We start from the raw sequence: 23,190 nt of genomic DNA, 5'->3' as shown, positions 1-23,190 counted from the left end.
ATAGTCATGTGACTTTTACCTATTGTTTAATTTTGGGGGCCTCAATTTCCTTGCTTTTTTTGCTACACACACACACACACACACACACACACACACACACCCTGCGGAGCTATTGACCCAAGATATCCCAAGTCTTTCCACCAGTATTTATTTTTCCTACTATCAGTTTATATTACCCTACTATCATTTCCTGTCTAGGGTGGTGCAAATGAGTCTCCTTGCTAACGCTCTACTTGACCCTCTACAGTTTATTACCAACACATCAGCCAGAGTGAGCTCTTAAAAACATAAATTCGGTTATGTCACTATCTGCTCTTTTCCACGATCACCACGTTTCTACAGGATCTGGCCCCTCTGTCCTTATTTCCTACATTCTCCCCTATATCTCAATGTGTCAACCACCTGGCCTTTTTTTTTGTCCTGAAATATGCCAAGCTTGTCCTCATCTTATAATCTATCTTTGTTTTTTCCCCTTCACTTTAGAACATTTGGCTTCATATAATTTCTTGGCTGGTAGGTATCCATATAATTTTCAGGTCTCATGTCAATATCACCTCATTACAGAGGTGTTTCCTGGCCATGCTTTCCAAGGTAGCTACTCACATTTACTTATTTATTTATTTACTATATATACAGTATTTATCACTATTTTTAGATTGATTTTTAACTTTATTATCTTTTTGCCCACCATACTCAAGACTGTAAGTTCCACGAGAAAAATCTTGCTTACTAGAATAACTCTGATGCCCAGAACAGTCTGGCACACAGCAGGCACCCAGTACACATGTCATATAAAATCTAAGATTGTAATTATACACTCGATGGCATAATTATTTAATGTCTGTCTTTCCTCAGTTTCTAAGCACTTTTATTTCCATTGTGTAACTTGTTGCCTAATGATACTGAGGAATGCATGTTAAATGAATAAATTAAGATTATCACATTCTTAAACTATATATTTGTAACCTTATATAATCTAACCAGTTTGTATGACTGAGGTAATATTTTACTTAAACTCTTCATTTTGTCATTTTTCTACTTATGTTATCTATTAATATGAGTTCTTAATATGTTGATTGTGTGTCAAAATGTCTTCAGATACAAGTCATAAAGTCATACAATGCCCAATTATCAGGAGCTCAAGCAAATTAGACATTTAATTAAACAAATAAGTGGACTAAGTGGCTTCTGTATTGACATAGGAGCGCAAAATTTCATCAGAGACCCAGGCTCATTTGATCTTCCTACTTGGCCACCCCCAGCATTGTGTTTGTCTCCCTAGGCTTGCTGCCTCATGACTTTTGAGGTGACACAGTTCCAAGCACTATTTCCTTCTAAGACTGAATTCAAGGAGATAAAGAAAAGTAAGGGCTAGTACTAGAAAGCTCTCATTTCAAGCCCATGTCTGGTGGATCTTAACCAGAAATTTTTCCAGAAGTCACCAATCACACTTCCCTTTATATTTAAGTGACCAGTCAAAGTTTAAAATTTAAGTGGCAAACAGAATGGTATAAATATAACTGGTTTATAGAAGTCATGATTTATTATTGTAGAAGCCATTATTATTATTACAGAAGCCATTATTTCTGGGCTCATGACAAATATCTAAATTTAAAGGTTTTATTAGCAAGGAAGAGATGACAACAGACATTGAGTAAGCAGCTAACATGGCCTATCACAAACAGCATGAATAATTAATAGCTGTTTTCAATTTATTTGCCATTGACATTAATCTCTTCATACTGGAAAAGTTTTCCATAGTGTTTTCTTGTGATTTAGCTTGCATTTTAATATTTTTCTTTCCAGTTTTTTATTTTCAATGGAAAAAAGCATTTTTCTGATATCAGAAATAAAACTCACAATTTAGCATTAGTAATGATTTTGTTTCTTCAGAGGGTATCTTTAAAATTCTATGTGTAAAGTTGGCAGCTTTGTGTTCATTGTCTTACATTGTTTCTTTTTCTGTACAACATTGACCAATGAGCACTGTATTTTCTGCTTGCTGAACATCTGCTAACTGATCTTCCAGTAAATCAGTTTACTGTGGGTTTGCTCTGAAATCACTGGGAGCAGGGACAGCACTCTGAATTAGATAGTGGCAAACACAGAAACAAAACACAAAAACAAAAGCCCTTGGTAGTTCTTGTGGTTGTTGGTTAATCATCAAGGTGTATACTGAATACCTTGAGAAATGTGACTGGCACTTAATTATTGCTCATTGATTAGGATTTAGGTTAGAAGGACTGCATGTATTTTGGGTATTTGTATGTATTAAAATACTATGTACTATGTGATTTTGTGAACCATTTGTCTTGGATCTTATCCATGCTGTAGGTATCCTTTTGTGCTCAAAGTATCTGGTAGAGTATTTTTAGACCGTAAAACAGAATTTCCCCCTCTGTTTGTGAATACACTGATTCATTGTTACAAATGCTGCAAAGTTTGTTGCATTTGTTGCTTTCTATTGAAATTCTTTCATCTCTTTTTCTTAAAATTAACTTTAAAAATATTTTATTTATTTATTTTTAGAGAGAGGGGAAGGGAAAGAGAAAGAGAGGGAGAGAAACATCAATGTGTGGTTGCTTTTCACGTGTCCCCTACTGGGGACCTGGCCTGCAACCCAGACATATGCCCTGACTGAGAATTGAACCAGCAACCCTTTGGTTTGGAGGCCGGTGCTCAGTTCACTGAGCCACATCAGCCACAACATCATCTCTTTATTAGGCATTAAGGATTGTTTTAGACTCACTCATTGGTGAGTTGTAGTTCACAGTGATATCAGAGAAGAAATACACATAATTTCACTGATGAAAATATTCTTAGAGTTTTAGTTTTTTTTCTAACTTTTTTCTTCTGGTTTAATTATCAGCAATTAGTTACTCTTCCATTAAGTTGTATATTATTCTAGGTGCTGGAAAGCTTCAAAAAATGTAAAAGACAAATGTCATGCTCTTCAGCATTTTATACCAATCTAAAGGGATTCATGAATTTTAGGAAAAAGGAATAAACAACTACCGGTAAGTCACAAACTAAACCTTCAGTGCTGAATAGAAATTAGATTTTCTCAGTGGTTACTTGTCTTCGGTAATGCCTTCCCAGGTCTAAGGCCTTCAGGTCCTTGTTTGAGAATGTGTGTTAGAAAGACAAAAGGCTTATACCTACCTACAAAGAATTTGTTTTTGTATGTGCTTTGCACAAATGACAAATGGAGTTTTTCCCAAAGCATAGCTTGGTTTCATTTATTTACTTTCTTTTAAAAAAATTATGTAATTATTATTTTAAAATTACAGTTGATGTACAATATTGTATTAGTTTCAGGTGTACAACTCCATGATTAGACATTTATATAACCTACAAAGTGATCACCTGGATAAATCTAGTACCCATCTGACAACATATACAGCTATTACAATATTGATTATATTTCCTATGCTGTACTCTACATCCTGTGACTATTCCATAACTACCAATTTGTACTGCTAAACCTCTTTATCCTTTTCACCCCTTCTTCCAATCTTTCTTCCATTTGGCAACTGTCAAAATGTTCTCTGTATTTATGAATCTGTTTATATTCTCCTTGTTTGTTTATTTTGTTCTTTAGATTACACATATAAGTGAAATCATCCAGTATTTATCTTTATCTGTCTGCCTTATTATATCACTTATCATAATACCTTCTAGGTCCATCCATGTTGTTACAGATGGCGAAACTTCATTCTTTTTAAGACTGAGTTATATTCCATTGTATATAAAGCACCACTCTTTATCCACTCATCTACTGATTCACACTTAGCTTGCTTCCATATCTTGGCTATTGTAAATAATGTTACAATAAACATGAGGATGTATATGTCTTTTTGATTTAGTGTTTTCGGTTTCTTTGGATAAATATCCAGAAGTGGAGTTGCTGGGTCCTTCTTTGACACTTGTTATAGCCTTTGTTTTAAAGTCTGATTTGTCTGCTATAAGTATTACTACCATAGCTTTTTTCTTTTGCTTTATCCCATTTTCAAGAAATACCTTTTTATATCCCTTAATTTTCAGTTTGCGTGTGTCTTTTGATTTGAAGTGAATCTCCTGTAGACTGTACATGTAAGGGTCTAGTTTTGTTATCCATTTAGCATCATATGTCATTTGATCAAAGCATTTATTCCATTTGTATGTAAAGTAATTGTTGATATATAGTATTGGAAATTCTAGCCACAGAGATTAGACAAAAAAAAGAAATAAAAGGCATCCAAATTGGAAAGGAGAAAGTAAAACTCTCATTGTTTGCAGATGACATGATAGTGTACTTGGAAAACCCTATAGATTCCACCAAAAAATACCTTGACCTAATAACTGAATTTGGCAAAACATCCTGTAAATATTCAGAAATCAAAGGCATTTTTGTATACCAAGAATGAAATGTCAGAAACAGACATAAGAAAAAAAAATCCCATTTTATACAGTAACAAGAGAAATAAAATACTTAGGAATAAACCTAACCAAGGAGGTAAAATGCCTCTACTCAGAAAATTATACAATGCTGAAGAAATTAAGGAAGACACAAATAAATGGAAGCTTATATTGTGTTCATGGAAGGAAGAATTAACATCATAAAGATGTTCATATTACTCAAAGCAATTTATAGATTCAATACAATCCCTATTAATATACCAATGATATATTTCATAGATATAGAACAAGCACTTCAAAAATATATATGGAACCATAATTGATTCCTAATAGCCACAGCAATTTTGAGAAAGAAGAACAAAGTAGGAGGGGTCACAATACCTGATATCAAACTGTATTACAAGGTCACTGCAGTCAAAGCAGTCTGATACTGGCATAAGAACAGACACATAGGTCAATGTAACAGAATAGAGAGCCCAGAAATAAACCCATGTCTCTGTGGTCAATTAATATTTGACAAGGGGGCAGGAGCATAAAATGGAGTGAAAATAGCCTCTTCAACAAATGGTGTTGGGAGATCTGGACAGCTACATACAAAAAAATGAAATTCAACCACCATCTTGTACCATACACCAAAATAAACTCAAGATGGATAAAAGACTTAAATATAAGTCATGATACCATAAAAGTCCCAGAGGAGAACACAGGCAGAAAAATTTCAGATATTCTACAACAGCAATATTTACACTGATATATCCCCTAGAGCAAAGGACATAAAGTAAAGAATAAACAAATGGGACTACATCAAATTAAAAAGCTTCTGCATGGCCTAAGAAAGCATTAGCAAAATGAAAATGGAACCAACCATATGGGAAAATATATTTGCCAATGATACCTCAGAGATGGGTTTGATTTCCAAAATATATAAAGAACTTGACTCCACTCCAGGAAGACAAATAATTCAATTAAAAAATGGGCAAATGAGACTTTTGGTGAAGGTGGAGATGTGGGTAGATACACTGTGCCTCCCCAAAAGAAGGACAACAACTAATTTAAAAACAAAATGACCATAACTGGCAGAAAGTCAAATTGTGTGGAAGTCCGACAACCAAGGAGTTAAAGAAGAGACATTCATCCAGACTGGTAGGAGGGGAAGAGACAGACTGCTGGGGCAGAGAGGACTCATGGCAGGGCAGCAGCTGGAGGATTGCTAAGGCAGCAGCTGGCAGAGCTGATGGTCCCACATTTGCCTGTAGGTAAACCGGGAGGAACAGCTGGGGAGTGAGACAGACTAAGCAACCCAGGGTTCTGGTGCAGGGAAATAAAGCCTCAAAACCTCTGACTGAAAAAATCTGTGGGGGTTGAGGCCGCAGGAGCAACTCCCAGCCTCACAGGAGAGTCCATTGGAGAGACCCACAGGATCTTAGAATTTACACAAACCCAGCCACCCAGGAATCAGCTCCAAGGACCTAATTTGCCTGTAGTTAGTTGAGGAAGTGACTGAAAGGCAGTGGAGAGCTGGGCATGCTACACTGTTCTCTCTCAGACTGCTCCACCATATACAGCACCACAATGCAGTGACTGGATTGCCCTGACCCGGTGAACACATAAGGCTCTGCCCTTTATGTAACCTGTGGGGTGAGACAAAAGAAATGGCTCAAATGAAAGAACAGATCAAAGCTCCAGAAAAAAATACAACTAAGTGATGAAGAGATAAGCCAGCCTAGCAGATGAACTTACCAGTTCAAAATACTGGTAATCAGGATGCTCACTGAATTTTTTTAGTATGATTGCAAAATAGAGGAAAAAGTGAAGGTTATGAAAAGTGAAATAAAGGAAAGTGAACAGGGAACCAACAGTGACAGGAAGGAAACCAATTAAACCCAATTAAAAAATGGGCAAAAGACTTGAACAGACCCTTCTCCAAGGAGGACATACAGAGAGCCCAGAGACACATGAAAAGATGCTTAGCATCACTAGCCATCAGAGAGATGCAAATTAAAACCACAGTGAAATACCACTTCACACTGGTCAGAATGACCATCATAAACAAATCAACAAACTACAAGTGTTGGAGAGGTTGTGGAGAAAAGGGAACCCTAGTGCATTGTAGGTGGGATTGTAGACTGGTGCAGCCACTGTGGAAAACAGTGTGGAATTTCCTCAGAAAACTAAAAATGGAACTGCCTTTGACCTGGCAATTACACTACTGGGATTATATCCTAATAATCCTTAAACTCCAATTCAAAAGAACCTATGTACCCCAATGTTCATAGCAACAGTATTTACAATAGCGAAATGCTAGAAACAGTCTAAGTGCCCATCAGTAAATGAGTAGATCAAAACAACAATGGTACATTTACACAATGGAATACTACACATCAGAAAGAAAGAAGGAAGTCCTACCCCTTCCCAGAGCATGAATGGAACTCCAGAGTATTATTTTAAGTGAAATAATTCAGGCAGTAAAATACAAATACCATATGACCTCACCTATAAGTGGAACCTAATCAACAAAACAAACAAGCAAGCAAAATGCAACCAGAGACATTGAAGTAAAGAACAAATGGACAGTAACCAGAGGGGAGAGGAGAGGGGATACTGGGGAGTAGAAGGGGAAGGGTAGTCAAGGAACTTGTATAAAGGACACATGGACAAAGCCAAAGGGGGATAGGATTGAGGGTGGGCGGTGGGAATGGCTAGGGTAGTGGGGAGTCATGGGGGAAAATAGGGACAAGTGTAATTGAACAAATTTTTTTTAAAAAGAAGTGTTCCTCCAACCCCAAATAAACAGTTGTTTCTTAATCTTATCCCTGCCCTATAACTCGGTGCCTCATAAGTCTGAAAAAGCATCATGCCAATCTCTGCACTGGGTGTTGCTTGCCTAAAAAGTAAGCTCTTTTTCTGCCCTGGTTTGCTGCATCTTCCCATGTTCTGGCCTAGATATCTTTCCCTCTTGTTTTGCAGAAATAACAGACATTTCAGAGGGTCTTCAAACATTTCTGATGATGGTCTTTCCTTTGTGTGTTAGGCACTAACTCAAAACATTCATTTCAATTTGGTTATTAATCTAGTCTAAAGCTCTGGCATTTGCCTCTCCCTGGGGACTGTGACAGTTACATTTGTGTTGCTGCTCTTGGCCTGTGGTGCCACCCAACAGACCTCTCTTTCTCAAATGTCTCTGCCAATCAGATTGTTCCTTCAGAAGCTGAGAACAAGTCTTTCATGACTACAGGGTGGGATGGGAAAAAACCTGGAAAATTTTTGGTCTTTTCTACTTTTAAACCAGTTAAGACAATAACATCTTCAGCAAATCTTAATTGTCTCTATGCTTTCTGAATTTGAAACATATGTTTTCTCCCCAGTTAAAACCTCTATTTGCTTTTCTGTAGATTTCTTTAGATGTAGCCAAATTAGATATTTGGAATAATGTAAGCTCTTAGCCTTTACAAATGTTGCCACTTCATCCCCTGTTGGAAAGCAGTGCTCTCCCACAAACCCACATAACTCTTTCAACAGCAGCCACATGTTTGCAGGAGATTCAAACTGGTTTACAGGCATACCTTGGATATACTGTGGGCTTGGTTCCAGATTTCAGTAAATCACAATAGAGCTTCAATTTTTTGGCTGGGGAGTCTTACATTCAATTTGTAAAAAAAAAAATGTATTTTTTAAATGCAGTAAGACTAGGTAGGCCTGAACTTGTCATTCCTAAATCATGAGTAATTACCCAGTAATTTCAAGAACTATATTAATGCAGAATGACTTTCAGTACATCCAAATCAAGCTCTGCTTTCCAGATCAATGTCCTCCTTTTTCTCCTTAGAGGTAGCTAGACATGAGAGGGTTTCTTAATATTACCACCCTGTTGCAGAGACTCCATCTTCTAAGTGTAGAGAAATCAAGTTAGAAAAAGGATGGTAGTCAATCTTTCTTTCTCAATTCCTTTATTTTGAAACATAAGCAGAAAATCTTATAGGTTATGTGAAAAAGACAAACATGATCACAGGTAAAAGCAAAGAAAATTTAACCAGAAAGTAGTTGTTGAACCTGAAATTATGAGTATGACATGTTACAGAGCTGAAAGGAGTGGTAGTTAGTATTCCCTTCCTTCTTCCTCAACCTCTCCTTCAACAGAATCCACACCAAGTTCCTCATAATCTTTCTCAAGGGCAGTCATGTCTTCACAGGCCTCAAAAACTCTCCTTCCTCCATGCCCTCACCCCCATACCAGTGGACAAAGGCATGCTTGGCATACATCAGGTCAAACATGTGGCCCAGGCAAGGCCAGGTCTCATCAACAGCTGTGGTGCTGCTCAGCATGCACACAGCTCGCTGCATTTTTGCCAAGTTTCCACCAGGTACCAGAGTGGGAGGCTGGTAATTAATGCCAGCTTTGAAGCCATTCGAGGATCTGTCCACACACTGCATGCTGCACTTCATCTTGATGGTAGCAATGGCAGCATTGACATCTTTGGGAACCATGTCACAGTGGTACAAAAGGCAGCAAGCCATGCATTTACCATGGTGAGAGTCACATTCCACCAAGTGGTTGGCTGGCTCAAAGCATGCATTGGTGATCTCTGCTACAGAAAGCTGTTCATGGTAGGCTTTCTTAGCAGAGATGATAGGGGCATATGTGGCTAGAGGGAAGTGGATGTAGGGATGGGGAACCAGGTTGGTCTGTAATTCAGTCAGATCAACATTCTGGGCTCCATCAAACCTGAGGGAAGCAGTGATGGAAGACACAGTCTGGCTAATAAGTTGGTTAAGTTTAGTGTAGGTTGGGTGCTCAATATCAAGGTTTCTATGACAGATGTCATAGATGGCCTTGTTATTAACCATGAAGGCACAATCAGGGTTCTCCATGGTGGTGTGGGTGGTGATAATGGAGTTGCAGGTCTCAACTATAGGAAACCCGGGTGGGGGGGGGCTGGGGAAATGGAGAACTTTAGCTTGGACTTCTTGCCATAATTGATGGAGAGACATTCCATCAGCAGGGAGGTGAACCCAGAACAAGTTCACCCACCAAAGCTGTAGAAAACCAAGAAGCCTGAAGACCTGCACACTGGTCGGCCAGTTTTGGAATTTGGTCCAATCCAAGATCAATGATCTCCTTGCCAATGGTGTAGTGTCCATGGACATAGTTATTGGCAGCACCTTCCTTGTCTGTGGTGAACTGCTCAGGGTGGAAGGGCTGGCAGCAGGTACTGGTGTGAATTTCATCAATCAATGTGGGTTCTAGGTCTACAAATGCTGCCCTGGGCACATGTTTGCCAGCACATGTCTCACTGAAGAAGGTGTTGAAGGAATCATCTCCCCCAAAATGGTGTTCTTACTTGGCACCTAGCCATCGGGCTGGATGCCGTGTTCCAGGCAGTAGAGCTCCCAGCAGGTATTGCTGATCTGGACACCAGACTGGCTAATGAGGATGGAGTTGCACACTCTTGCATGGCTGCAGGTTAACAGGTGCAAGCAGTAGGGCTAGCCACAGGGGCCAGGTTACTGTCCCTGACAAGCTAAGAGTCAAGGTAAGTAAGGCATTGTTTTCTTGTTAAAGAAGACCCTTTAATACTTCTTTTAATACTGGTTTAGTGGTGATGAACTCCTTTAGATTTTGCTTGTTCTATCTTTCATTTCTAAAGGATAGCTTTGTTGGGTAGAGTAACTTTGGTTTGTAGGTCCTTACTTTTCATCACATTGAATATTTCTTGTCAATCCCTTCTGTCCTGCAAAGTTTCTGTTGAGAAATCAGCAGACAGTCTTATGGGAGCTCCTTTGCAGGTAGCTAACTGCTTTTCTCTTCTTCTTTCAAGATTCTCTCTTTGTCTTTAACCTTTGGTGTTTTAATGATGGATGTGTCTCAGACTGGGCCTCTTTGGGTTCATCTTATTTAGAATTATCTTGACTTCCTGGACTTGTATGTTAATTTCCTTTACCAGGTTAAGAAAATTTTCCATTATATTTTTTTTCCAAATAGGATTTCAACTCCTTGCTCTCTCCTCCTTCTGGCACCACCATGATGTGAATGTTGGTGCACTTAAAGTTGTCTCAGAGGTTCCTTAACCTATCCTCACTTTTTGGGTTCTTCTTTTTTTAAAGATTTTATTTATTATTTTTAGAGGGGGAGGGGACGGAGAAAGAGAGAGAGAGAAACATCACTGTGCAGTTGCTGGGGGTCATGGCCTGCAACCTAGGCATGTACCCTGACTGGGAATCGAACCTGTGACACTTTGGTTCGCAGCCCACGCTCAATCCACTGAGCTATGCCAGCAAGGGCTGGATTCTTTTTCTTTTTGCTGTTCTGGTTGAGTGTCTTCTGTTTCCTTATATTCCAAATCAATGATTTGATCCTCTGCTTCATCTGCTTTACTGTTGATTCCTGGTAATTTATCCTTCATTTCAGTTAGTGTGTCCTTCATTTATGACTGTTTTTTTTATGGTTCCCATGTTATATTTTATGATGTTGAAATTCTCACTAAGTATCTTGAGCATCCTTATAACCACTGTTTTGATCTCTGTGTCTGGTAGTTTTCTTGCTTCCATTTCACTTAGTTCTTTTCGGGAGATGTCTCCTGTTCCTTCATTTAGGGCCCATTTCTTTGTCTCTTTATTTTGGCTGCTTCCCTGTGTTTGTTTCTATGTATTAGGTAGAGCTTCTATGTCTCCCCGAATTGGTAGTGAACTTTATGTAGTAGGTGTCCTATAGGGCCAGTGTCACAACATCCCTGCTCACCTGAACTGGGTACTCTAGGTGTGTCCCTGTGTGGGCTATATGTACTAGATGTCATTAAGACTAGATTGCCATTGGCACATCACTAGGAGGGACTAACCTGAAAAGCCCATCAGCTGTGGGGACTGGATTCAACTACAGTGGATGAACTTCTGTGCAGGGTCTGATCCCACAGAGCAGGACTTGATTCAGTGGGGCTTTGGTGTTGGCTGAGTTGCCCCTTGAGTGTGTTGCTTGTGGAGTTGGTTTGGTGGTGCTCAACATGGTTTGAAACTCACCTCTAGGTGCACTGGCTCTGAGGCCTCTTGGGAGGCGCAAGGTCAGCCACCAGCTGTGCCCTACTTGGGGCTACCTGGCTTGAGCTACAGAGCTATGTGCAGATGACTGCTGCTTATGCTATGCTTGGATGTGTCCAGAAAAGGCCAAGCTGTGAATCAAGGCTGACTGGTACTAGTGCCAGGTCTGAGGTAACGTAGCAAGTGATATGGGCCACATAGGGTGGATTTGTCTTGTTTGAGAGATTTTAGGAAAGCCCAGAAAATGAGCAAGACAGGTCATTTATATAGAAAATCCACTGGAACTTGCTTGGATGAGCACACAAATTGGGTGGGGTGGGGTGGGGTCTCAGGGCATCACTAGGGTGGGGTTAACAGCTTTGCCTGGTTGATAAAGTCTCAGATATGGTATCTGCCTACCAGCTTTGTGTGTGTGTTGCGGGGGTGCTCAGGAAAAGAACAATGGCCCCTGCTAGCACGCTGTCTGGAAGAAAGCTGCCCTTCCAGTCCTTTCCCTGACGCTAGATAATTCTTTTCCTCTTCTTGTGTTTCTGGTGCCACTGGAGTTGCTGCCTGAGTGGCGGAGCTCAGAGGGACTCACTCAGAGGGAGTGAGTCCAAGTAAGTCTGTGTGCAGGCCCTTTAACAGGGATGCCTAGGACTTGGAAAGCCTCTGTCTTACTTAGCCAAAATCTGATTTTTACAGCCTGGAGTTATGGGGAATTTTCTTCCTGGCATTGTAACCCTGGGCTAGGGGTTCTGATGTGGAGCTGGGACCCTTCACTCCTCAGGAGGAACCTACATCAGCAGCCTAGATATTCCTCCCAGTTTTTAACCACCATACATGGGTGTGGGCCCAGCCTATAGTTCTGCATCTCTGCCCCTCCTATCAGCTTTTGTGTAGCTTCTTCTTTAAATCCCTAGTTGTAGGACTTCCATTATTTTGTTCTGTAGTTTAGTTGTGATTTTGATGTGGTTGTGGGAGGCTCCAAGTACCTATGGAGACATCTTGATTGGAACTGGGCTTGGCTTCTTAATAGTATGTATGACTGAACTAGACAGTCCTATCTTCCAGATTTCTGACAGAGCTATCCATTTCTTCAGTCCTCTGTGTATAATAATTTCCATATCTTTTTCATCTGTTTTCCTACAAAGAGTTCTCTAATGATCACAAATCATTGTTTCCTAAGCTTTGGAGATGAAGGTTTTTCAGGAAATGATTCTTCAGATATTCATTTCCTCTGGTACTGTTGATTCTCATCTCCATCTTATGCTCAAGATCTGCCACTGTCAATTCACCCAAGTAGTACATTTCAAAGAAATTTTGTGCCCTTCTGATATGACCACCCCAGACATAGACCATTAAGGTTTTGGATCTTTGTGTCTGTGATCCAAGCTGGTGTAAATGGTGTTTGCCTCTTAAGCAGTAATTGAAGATGACTCTTCCTTTCTTTGCATTTAACACATGTCTTCTCTGGTTTAGTATAAAGCTCTGTTTCCCTTTCATTTCCATTGTTGTGGATTTGTTTTTTGGCATTTGGGCTCAAACTGTAGAGACATTAATTTCTAAGACTATAGCTTTTATACATTAGATTACCAGAATTTCCTTTAAAAAACTTCATACTGACAGAGGTAAATAAAAAACCTGTCATTTTCTTTGCATGAATTAGTCCATCAAACACTTCCTCGTTTGATTTTTTTCCTTTGAAATTAGGAAACCTAGTATTGGCACACCAATTTCTTCCTATTCAGCTAATTATAATGGTCTATACATTTGACTGATTTTGGTGGACTGCTATCACAGTTGTCTGTAAAATTAGAACTGCTTTATTGTGAGGAGTCATTCTGTTGTTTTTTCTAAATGTCACAGTCTCTTTCTTAGTGATGAATTTGGTTCATCTGACCAGGGTTTTATTTTTCATTCTTCCAAGGTTTATATATTCACCACCTTTTTATTGAAAAAGAGGTATTTAAATCTTCATATTATAGCATTTTGATAACATTGCTATTTTTCTCACTTTTTTTTCATTATACTCAGGCCACTGAATTGACATTTGCCTAGAAGAAACTGTCATTTCCTTTATGTTTTCAGTGAATTTTGTTTATACTATGATATGTAGCTTTTGAGGGGCTAGTAGGTTTCATGATCCTCTATTTAAGGGTCTGCTGTTGTTCCCAAAGCTGCCCTCCATTTTTAGGTTGGCTAAATCTTAAGACACAGTTGAAATAAAAATCATTCTTCATGTTGGACCTGGCTCACTTGGGGTAGACTTAATGTAAGATGCACTTTATGAAGCGTTGTATGTTAGCACAATGATACCTCCATTATCAGTGACCTGATGGACAGATAGTTCTGTGGTAGGTGTTCAAAGAATAAAGTTCTACTTTTAAAATCCAATAAATCAGAAACATTTTTCAATACAAGTCCTTTTACTCAGTGAATTAGTTATTATATGATTTTAAATGAAAACACTTAAATTTTTTCTCATTGAATAACTTTTTACAGTTAACTCTTTTACTTAAAAGAGACAAAAATGAGGGAAAATTCTGAGTATGTTCTACTAGCAGATTAAGTGTGATCTCCAGGCAAATCTCATTTACTCACATTAAATTCCAGCACTTAAAGGCAGAATAGTGAATGATCTAAAATAATTTTCAGCTCACTTTTGTTAAAAATACTTATTCTTAGCCCTGGCTGGCGTAGCTCAGTGGATTGAGCGCGGGCTGGGAACCAAAGTGTCCCAGGTTCGATTCCCAGCCAGGGTACATTCCTGGGTTGCAGGCCATAACCCCCAGCAACCGCACATTGATGTTTCTCTCTCTCTCTCTCTCTCTCTCTCCCCTCCCTCCCCTCCCTCCCTAAAAATAAATAAATAAAATCTTTTAAAAAATACTTATTCTTTAACCTGGACATGTCTCAAGATTTAAAAATTCATGTCAAAATGTCAAGCTAGTTTATAAACACTTGAATTAGGTAAAGGAAGAAGATTGCTCTGATCTTTCCCCAACTTAAAATACACATGTAAATATGTCTCCCTCATGCTGCTCCATTATTTTCTATAACTGCTTCCATGTTGGTTATAGACCATGCCTACTTAGACTGATAGGAGATTTGACTTTTCTCATATTTTATGTAGAATAGAGGAGGTTAAGAGTTGGAGCTTGGAAGAGGTCTTATGAATGCAAAGTAAATAGAACTAACATGTGACAGAACTATGATTATGTAGATTATGTGTTGTCAACATGAGGCTCTGTATTTCAGCTAAGAAAGTACTTACATGGGATTGCTATGGTCAAATTCAAAAGCAAAATTTGCCCTGAATAATACAAAATAAACATAATTGAAAGTTAGGTTCAAGGAATCTTAATTTTTAGCAGATATTGTGATAAACTGATTCTTCAATTTTATTTTGATTTTCATAATATAAGAGAAGTTATTCATTATAATTAAAATATCTGAACAGTAGCTGGCATTATATTTTAAATAAAACTTATCTGTTCTAATGGATAAGTGTGAGCCAGAATACATCTTTCAATGTACTTTTTAGGTAAATAAGACCTCATTTCCCTTCTTGAGAGCAAAGAAGCTTAACATTTCAGTGTAAGTTTAAGACTGGTGACTTGGCAATATTCAAAGGAGAGTCCCTGCTCTGCCACAGGATATACAGTAGTTGTCCATGTAAATGTGGGGCAGATTCAGAAAAGGAAAAGATTTCTTAGCATCTGCATTACAGCCACATAGGAGATCATGTAATCAAATAAGAATAATTGAAACTCAGAAAATTTCACTCAGATTATGTTACATCACTAACTGTATATGTATCATTAGGTGTGGTTCATAATCACTCAGCAATCTCCCCTGAATGCCTGGTATACTTTCATAGAATTGGCACATAAAAGCAAGGCCTCATCCTCACCTAGATCATGTTTATGAGAGTTTTTTTCCTTCTATCTTTAGCCCACAATGCATATTTCTTAGTTTTCATGTCATTACAAGTTCTTAAAGTCCCTTTGTAAAGGCTTGATATACATATATTTTAGTACAGGCTTACCAGGAAAATCTGCTACTACTCTTGTAGCCTTCATGCTATTTTGGTGTTTGTACATCTATTGGTTTTATTATGCTTAACTGTACTTTTTTACTCTTGGTTCTCTCTCTGTATAGTCATTTATCCATTTTCAAGATTCCCTTTATGACAAAAATTCAGACACAGGCAATAGCATGGTGGCTACCAAAGGGAATGGGAGAGGGGTAGTAAAAGGTAAAGAGGGTCAAATACGTTGTGATGAAAGAAGGTTTGACTGGAGGTGGTGGGCACACAATACAATATACAAATGATGTATCATAGAATTGTACATGTTAAGCCTGTGTAATCTTATTAACCAATGTCACCCCAATAAATTTAATTAAAAAACTCTTAAAAAAAGAATCCTTTTATTTCTGGTTATTAGCCCTCCAAGAAAAATGGCCTTAGTCACTCCACAATAAGTGGGGCTGCATACATGCTGAATGACTAGGTCTTAGATCTGATGCAGGGTATGCAAAACACTCTTAAGCTGTAGGGAGAGATTTCTGTTTATATGTAGTCATAAATTACATCATTTTATTTTCTTCAGTGTATTTTATAATGTAGATAATATGTTCATATATATTAATGTATACACGTTCTAAACAGAGTGCTCATGGGCTCAGCAGCATTTGACAGGGTAATCTATCTTGTGACATCATTGTCGGGTCTGGCCACTCTGGCTCCAATGGCCATCCTATCCATCTGCTACATGCTGACTGACCTGCTCAGTACAATAACCTGTTCTTGATTCACATTACTCACTCCATCTTTCCAGTCTATCTTTTAACCAGTTCTTACTGCTCTTTTCTATGACACGTGGTTCTCTACACTGGTAAAGTCATCTTAATGGAAATGTCCATGTTGAATACTCTTCTAAGAATTATTTTCTTGAAGATCACAAAAATAATCTTTATCCATGATGTTTTCTTATTTTTAAAACCCTCCACAATCCTCCCTTTCCTCTCAGCCCTTCTTAAACACAGATTATAAAACCATTTATAAATAATGAGGAAACAGAAATTATACTTACACAGCAAGAGAAAAAAATCAAAATCATTTATGGTAAAAGATATGTTCTAACAAACATGAATGTAAAAAATGAAATCATACTTTAAAAAACATACATCAAGGGAGCTTGCTCTTTCAAGTTATTTTTATATAAATGTTTTTATAAAACAAAGAATCATTTTCAAATAAATGGCTATTCTTTTTCAGTATTTTATTATTCAGGGTTTGCTCGAATTGAGATATAGCTTCACCAGGCAGTTTTCTAACCATGTCATTCATTTTAACAGAAAATAAAAAATTTAGAGCCTAAGTACATTTATATAAAGTCCAAAAAATTTTACACAGAATTTCATCAGAATGCCAGTGCTCAATCTAGCATTATGTTATGACTTTGAGACAGAGTACCTGTGACCTAAAGCCATATAGCCTTTTGGATCTATAGTGGTAATGCCCTAATGGGTCTCCTGGTAACCAGTCCTTCTGTGCTTCCTCCCTTCTGCTACCCTTCTGTCCCTTCTGCTCCTCACCCTTCCCGTCTTTTACCTTCCCCTCCTTTACCTTTCTTCATACTGTTTTTACTGATAGCTTCTAAGACGTACATGCATTTGATTCCCCTATTTAAATCAATCCATGTCTGTCTCTTAATGCCTATAGAAAAACCTTGAAGTATCATCTAACTACCTTCACAATCTGGCCGCTCCACTGCTCTTCACCCCCATTCTAAACTATTCACATTTCCATCACTGTGATCATTCACTCCTCCAAATTTCTGTACCTATTTATCTTTCTGTTTCCTGTACTCAGACCTTTCCCCCAACTCTCTGCCTAATGGAATCTTTTAATATTTTTCAAATTTTATCTTTTTTGTGAAGACTTCTTCCGATTTGTGCATTTTTGGTACTTCCATATTTCTTTTTCAGACTGTTAGGACAACACTTAATGCAAGTGTTGCAACACTTTTTTTTTCAAATTTTATCTTTTTTGTGAAGACTTCTTCAGACTTGTGCATTTTTGGTACTTCCATATTTCTTTTTCAGACCGTTAGGACAACACTTAATGCAAGGAAGCATTGTCTACACTGACACAGGGTAAGTCCTTTGAAGGGAAGAGGTCTGTCATTTTAAGTAGTGAATGTCCATGTTCATTATAAATTCAAGTAACTGGTGTATGATAGTTTGTACCCCAGGATCCTCTGAGCACTTAGGTATTTCTGGTATTTTTAAAAAATTGTGCTTGGTGACATTATTCACCATTTAATTGATACCTGTTAAATTCAGAGACATTTCTTAATTGAGACATAATATATAGCTTTTAAGAGATACTTTTTGGAGTGTTAATATACTGGTTACTTAATTTTATGTTTAATTCTGTAGTCAAACTTAAATTAAAATAGCACCGTTCTAGGCCTCTCAGTCTCTATAATCATATAAGACAGAGAATATTCCTGGAATTTATAAGTCAAAACTGACCCAACCAAACATATATATACTTTAAAATTTTGATTACTCTGCCAATTTTATTAGTACCTTAAATTTAGTTATAAGCTTCCCTCTTTAAAAAGCAGTTGAAGTATTATTTAATAAGGGATTTCAAGTACATCTATATAAGCATAGAAAGAGCCTAGTAGTTATTTCCTATCTTTTTTTTGTAGCTAGTATTTGTTGCCATTTTTATAAACATATGCTTTATAATGCTTATATAACTTTAAACACTATTCTCCAAGGTTGTAAATAACATGCATAAGAGGAAAATCTTAGCTGCATTGTTTCATAACTTGAAAAGTTGCTTCAAGTTATACAGTTGTAAAAATAAAAGAGAAGAAAATAAATTTCTTAAAGAAAATAATTATGACCTTTCCAATTACAAATGGATTTAAAATACTGTTCATTTCTAAAGTATACAATTTATTTTCAGACTTGATATACTTATTTTATGAAGCTTTTTGGTCAAATTAAAAGATCAATAGATACTGTTACCTTATACATTAGACTTTGAGAGATTGACTTATTTTCATTGGAACCATATTTATTTGTTAGAGAAATTAATGAAAATATCATTGATTAATTAATATGGAACATTTCTGCAAAGCAAACATAGTAAGGGCATAACCTGTTTCATTCATAATATTAAACCTGTATCCAGTATGAAGTAATTTTTTACAGTGAAGTTTCAAAAGATTCTCATAGAACATGAAATAAAAGGGAACTAAATAATGGATTTGCCTCTTGTAATGTGTAAGGCCAGAAAAAGAGAAGAGAATAAAATATCTAGAATAATTTTGCTGACTTATTTTTCATTGAAGCTATCAAATGAGCCAATGGTAAGGGGTTCATTTAAACATAACAGAATATAGTATGGTTATATAAGTTATTAGCTTTAAGATAACAGAAGAGAGACTTTGAGACTGAACTCCTTAAAACAATCACCAAAATGATGAAAGGGATGACACGGTTTTAAGACATTAAGAAATGCCTAAGCAATATATTCTCGACTTACGTTGAGGTCATATCACTTACATGTGATAATTTGGTTCTAAAGTTTTAGCCTTTTATTCTGGCTCACATTTTCCCCAAGTATCATTCAAATAAAGGTTTAGAGTGTACTTACCTGTCTACAGAGAAACCTATACACATTGTTCATTTTTAAGTATGATCAGATTATTCCATAACATTTGCTGTAAGGAAAAAAATGTCATTTCATAACCACTGGCTCTTCACTATCACTGACTTAATTGACTGCACCATTCTTCAATGCACAGAACTCTATTTAAAGGAGATAATTACCAAAGTATCAAAAATACCTCAGGCAAGGACAGATTTGTGTGAAGGTATGGATGTTATGATTATGTTAAAATAGCTCTGGCTGGTGTTGCTTGTGGACTCAGTGCTGGCCTGCAAATCAGGTGGTCGCCTGTTCGATTCCCAGGCAGGGCACATGCCTGGGCTGTGGGCCAGGTCCCCAGTGGGGGCCATGAGAGGCAACCACACATTGATGTTTCTCTCCCTCTCCTTCTCCCTCCTTTTACTTCTCTAAAAATAAATAAATAAAAATCTTTAAAAAACCTGATTATGTTAAAACAAAGTCCCATTACAATGGAAGAAATAAGACAATTAAATATAAGAAGGTTTTGTCTTGTTTTAATCAGGCACTCAGATAAAAGAAATATTTTTCAATTAAATAACGATGTTAAATCAGGAAAATGACAAATGAGAGCAGAAAATCAGGCAAACAAAAACAGAATTATTCTAGAGTCATTAAAAACAATAAAAGCAAACATACTATATTGGAAAAGAACAGGTAAACTTACAGTTGTTGTATAAGCAGCTTCTGGATCATCTTCCAGCACCCGGGACAGACCAAAATCAGAAACTTTGCATACTAAGTTGCTGTTGACCAATATATTCCTAGCTGCTAGATCCCGATGAACATAACCCATATCGGAAAGATACTTCATTCCTGATGCAATGCCTCGAAGCATACCAACCAGCTGGATGACTGTAAAGTGGCCGTCGTGTTTCTGAAAGAGAATTCAAATGGTTTATATTGATTTATTTTAATGTAATGTGTGTGCATGCATGCTCACATGCGTGTGTGTGTAGTATTAAATAAAGTCCATGAACTTATTTTACTGGATTCAGTGAATGTAAGCATCAAATTTTCTGACCATTGACTATGTTCACAACAAAATGAAAGAATCTGTTTGATTTAAAGGAAAGAAAACTCTAGATGGAAGTGATGAAGGATAACAAGTAAGGGCTAGAAGGGAACCAACCAATTAACTTCCAGAAAAAAATAGTTGCAAAAACTTTAAAAAGCAGGAAGTAAAGTCAAATAAGGTAATAGCAATGCTTATCAAGAAAATAGAATTCACTTTCCATAGTTGTGAGCTCTGAACCAGCCACACAGGTGGGCAGAAGGCCAGCAAAATCTAGGACCGGATGACAGATGTGTGATGACTGGAAATATGGTAAAAACACATCATTCAGGAAAAAGAAAAAAATGATTGTATAAACAAGATACAAATTTAGGAAAGCTGCAGGAGAACAAAAAAACCATGCAAATAGGAAATAACTACATTTTCTCATTCTTTCATTATATAGAGAGCAAAAAGGAAGTTGTTGGCAAGTGACTTAAAACAGGTCTATTTTAGCTCCTAGTTAGAAAAATTAAATGAAATATGACTAACAGGCCAGGCACAGCATGGGTATGTAGCAGTCAATCCCTTGAATATTTATTCCTCTGACCACAATTTAAAAATAATAAATATTTTTTTAATAAAGTAAATGTATCCAATTGTCATCCACACAAGATGTGTACACTAATAAGACTAGATTCAAATATTACCCTAGAAATTAGAGAAAATGAAAATAAAAGAGTTTTAAGTTTGAGAGATAATATATATTGTTCTACTTAGTTATTTGAATACCGTTGTCCTTAATGGAGATACAGAGAAACAAGAAAGATTCTCAAGTTGGTTTTACACATCAGGTAATGTCTATTTATGAATGATATTAAAAATGAATATCAAGTAAGAGATTATAGGGCCATATTACCTTGTATGGTGTGGTAGAAGCATACATGAGTATCTCAAATTTTGCAAAGTTAAGCAGTTTTCATAGATATCTGACTTAAAACTACAGAGCAGCTTAGAGACAGGGATGATTTGACTATATCACAGTGTCACAGTATCTTATAGAGTGATGATTCATTGGTTGGTCAAATGAATCAGCTTATACTACAAATGAGATACACTTTGTTTTACAATATCAACTTATCTCCCTGATAACTCTGTGATAACACCACCCAACTGAAGTGCAGAGTAAGGAAAAGAACCCTCCTTAAAAGAAATATTCTATGGTGAGAGTGTCCATTTAAGTAGGCTCTTCTGTATAATTAATGTATAAAAGATAACTTAGCAAAGAAAATCTTTGGTGTTATTAGCTCTTAATGCTTCCAATCCATCTTCTTAGACAGTGTACTATTAGATGAAATCTGCCTCTTTTATCATGTGCCCTACCTACTTCTTTTCTATTAGGAATCTCAAAGACTTTGAGTTGAGTTGAAAGCATAAATTCTTTTGGCCAAGAAAGGATTACACTAAATTTAAAGAGGTCATTCTTTTATCCATTAGAAAGTGAAGTTGCTTGGTGCCACGGTGTTGTCAATGCAGAATCCCTACATAGTAGGAAATGTTAATGGACCATCTGAAAACTAAGGAATGTGTCAGTTTCCTCACCTGTACTATGAGACTAGAATAAGTCAGAGTTGTAGTGAGAATCACATACAAAACACACAGTGGCCACTTATTTATTTTAATAATTATTATTTAATAAAACATTGTTGATATTATAATTATATGTAGTTTTTATAATTTTAATATGAGTCAGAAAATTCACTTTTCTGAAAAATCAGTTGGCAACATAAACTCTATGTCATAAGAAATAGTTATTTAACAACAGGTTGAAATTTAATTTCCTATTTATTTTGAGGGTGGTACAAAGCCCAAAGTTATTTTTTAAAAACTATTTTAAAGCAGTTTTACAGTCACAACAGAATTAAGAGAGATTTTTCATATATGTTCTGCTCACACACATGCATAGCCTCCCCCATTATCAACATCTCGTAGCATAGTGGTACATTTGTTACAATTGATGAACATGCACTGACACATCATCATCACCCACAAGTTACAATAGGCTTCATTCTTGGTGTTGAACATTTTATGAGGTTGGACAAATTTATAATGACATGCACCCACCATTACAATATCATGGAGAGTATTTTCACTGCCCTAAAAATCCTCTTGTTCCACTTATTCATCACCCCCATGCCCAACCCTGGAAACCACTGATCTTTTTACAGTTTCCATAGTTTTACCTTTTCTAGAATGTTATATAGTTGGAATTATACAGTATGTAGCCTTTTCAGATTGGCTTCTTTCACTAAGTAATATGCATTTAACATTTTTCTCACATAAACAAAAGGAAAGACAAAAATCACATGATCATATCAATAGATGCAAAAAACACATTTGATAAGGTACAGCACCCATTTATCATAAAAACAGTCAGGAAAGTGGGAGTAGAGGGAGCATATCTCAACATAATAAAGGCCATATATCAGAGACCTGCAGCTAACATCATACTCAATGAGCAAAAACTAAAAGCTGTCCTCTAATGTCAGGAACAAGACCAGGATGTCCTCTTCCACGATTTCTATTCAACATAGTACTGGAAGTTCTAGCCAGAAAAAGAAATGAATGGCATCCAAATTGGAAAGGAGGAAGCAAAACTCTCATTGTTTGCAGATGACATGATAGTGTACTTAGAAAACCCTATAGACTCCTCCAAAAAACTACTTGACCTAATAAGTGAATTTAGCAAAACAGCAGGATACAAAGTCAATATTCAGAAATCAAAGGCATTTTTATACACCAACAAAGCAATGTCAGAAACAGAAATCAGGAAAAAAATTTCATTTGACATAGCAACAAGAAAAATAAAGTGCCTAGGAAAAAACCTAACCAAGAAAGTAAAAAACCTGTACTCAGAAAACTATACAACACTGAAGAAATTAAAGAAGACACAAAATAAATGGAACCTTATACTGTGTTCATGGATTGGAAGAATTAACATTATCAAAATATCCATACTATCCAAAGCAATTTATAGATTCAATACAATCCTTATTAAAATACTAATGACATA

At 36.8% G+C, this 23,190-nt stretch overlaps 1 protein-coding gene and 1 pseudogene across 4 annotated transcripts in view; both read right to left on the bottom strand.

Moving 5' to 3' along the window:
* The window catches only part of EPHA6 (EPH receptor A6), a 920,707-nt gene that overhangs the window by 120,944 nt on the left and 776,573 nt on the right, over nucleotides 1-23,190 (bottom strand). For all 4 annotated transcript variants that reach the window (XM_036017966.1, XM_028504400.2, XM_028504401.2 and 1 more), the window contains one exon: nucleotides 19,791-20,000. In XM_036017966.1, coding sequence (XP_035873859.1) covers nucleotides 19,791-20,000 — 210 coding nt within the window. The remainder of the gene's footprint in view (nucleotides 1-19,790; nucleotides 20,001-23,190) is intronic.
* On the bottom strand, nucleotides 8,339-9,510 carry LOC114490669 (annotated as a pseudogene).

This window comes from Phyllostomus discolor, chromosome 2 (genome assembly GCF_004126475.2).
Source record: "Phyllostomus discolor isolate MPI-MPIP mPhyDis1 chromosome 2, mPhyDis1.pri.v3, whole genome shotgun sequence".
Lineage (NCBI taxonomy): Eukaryota > Metazoa > Chordata > Mammalia > Chiroptera > Phyllostomidae > Phyllostomus > Phyllostomus discolor.
The sequence above is the reverse complement of the archived record's forward strand: the minus strand, read 5'-3'. Positions and strand labels throughout refer to the sequence as shown.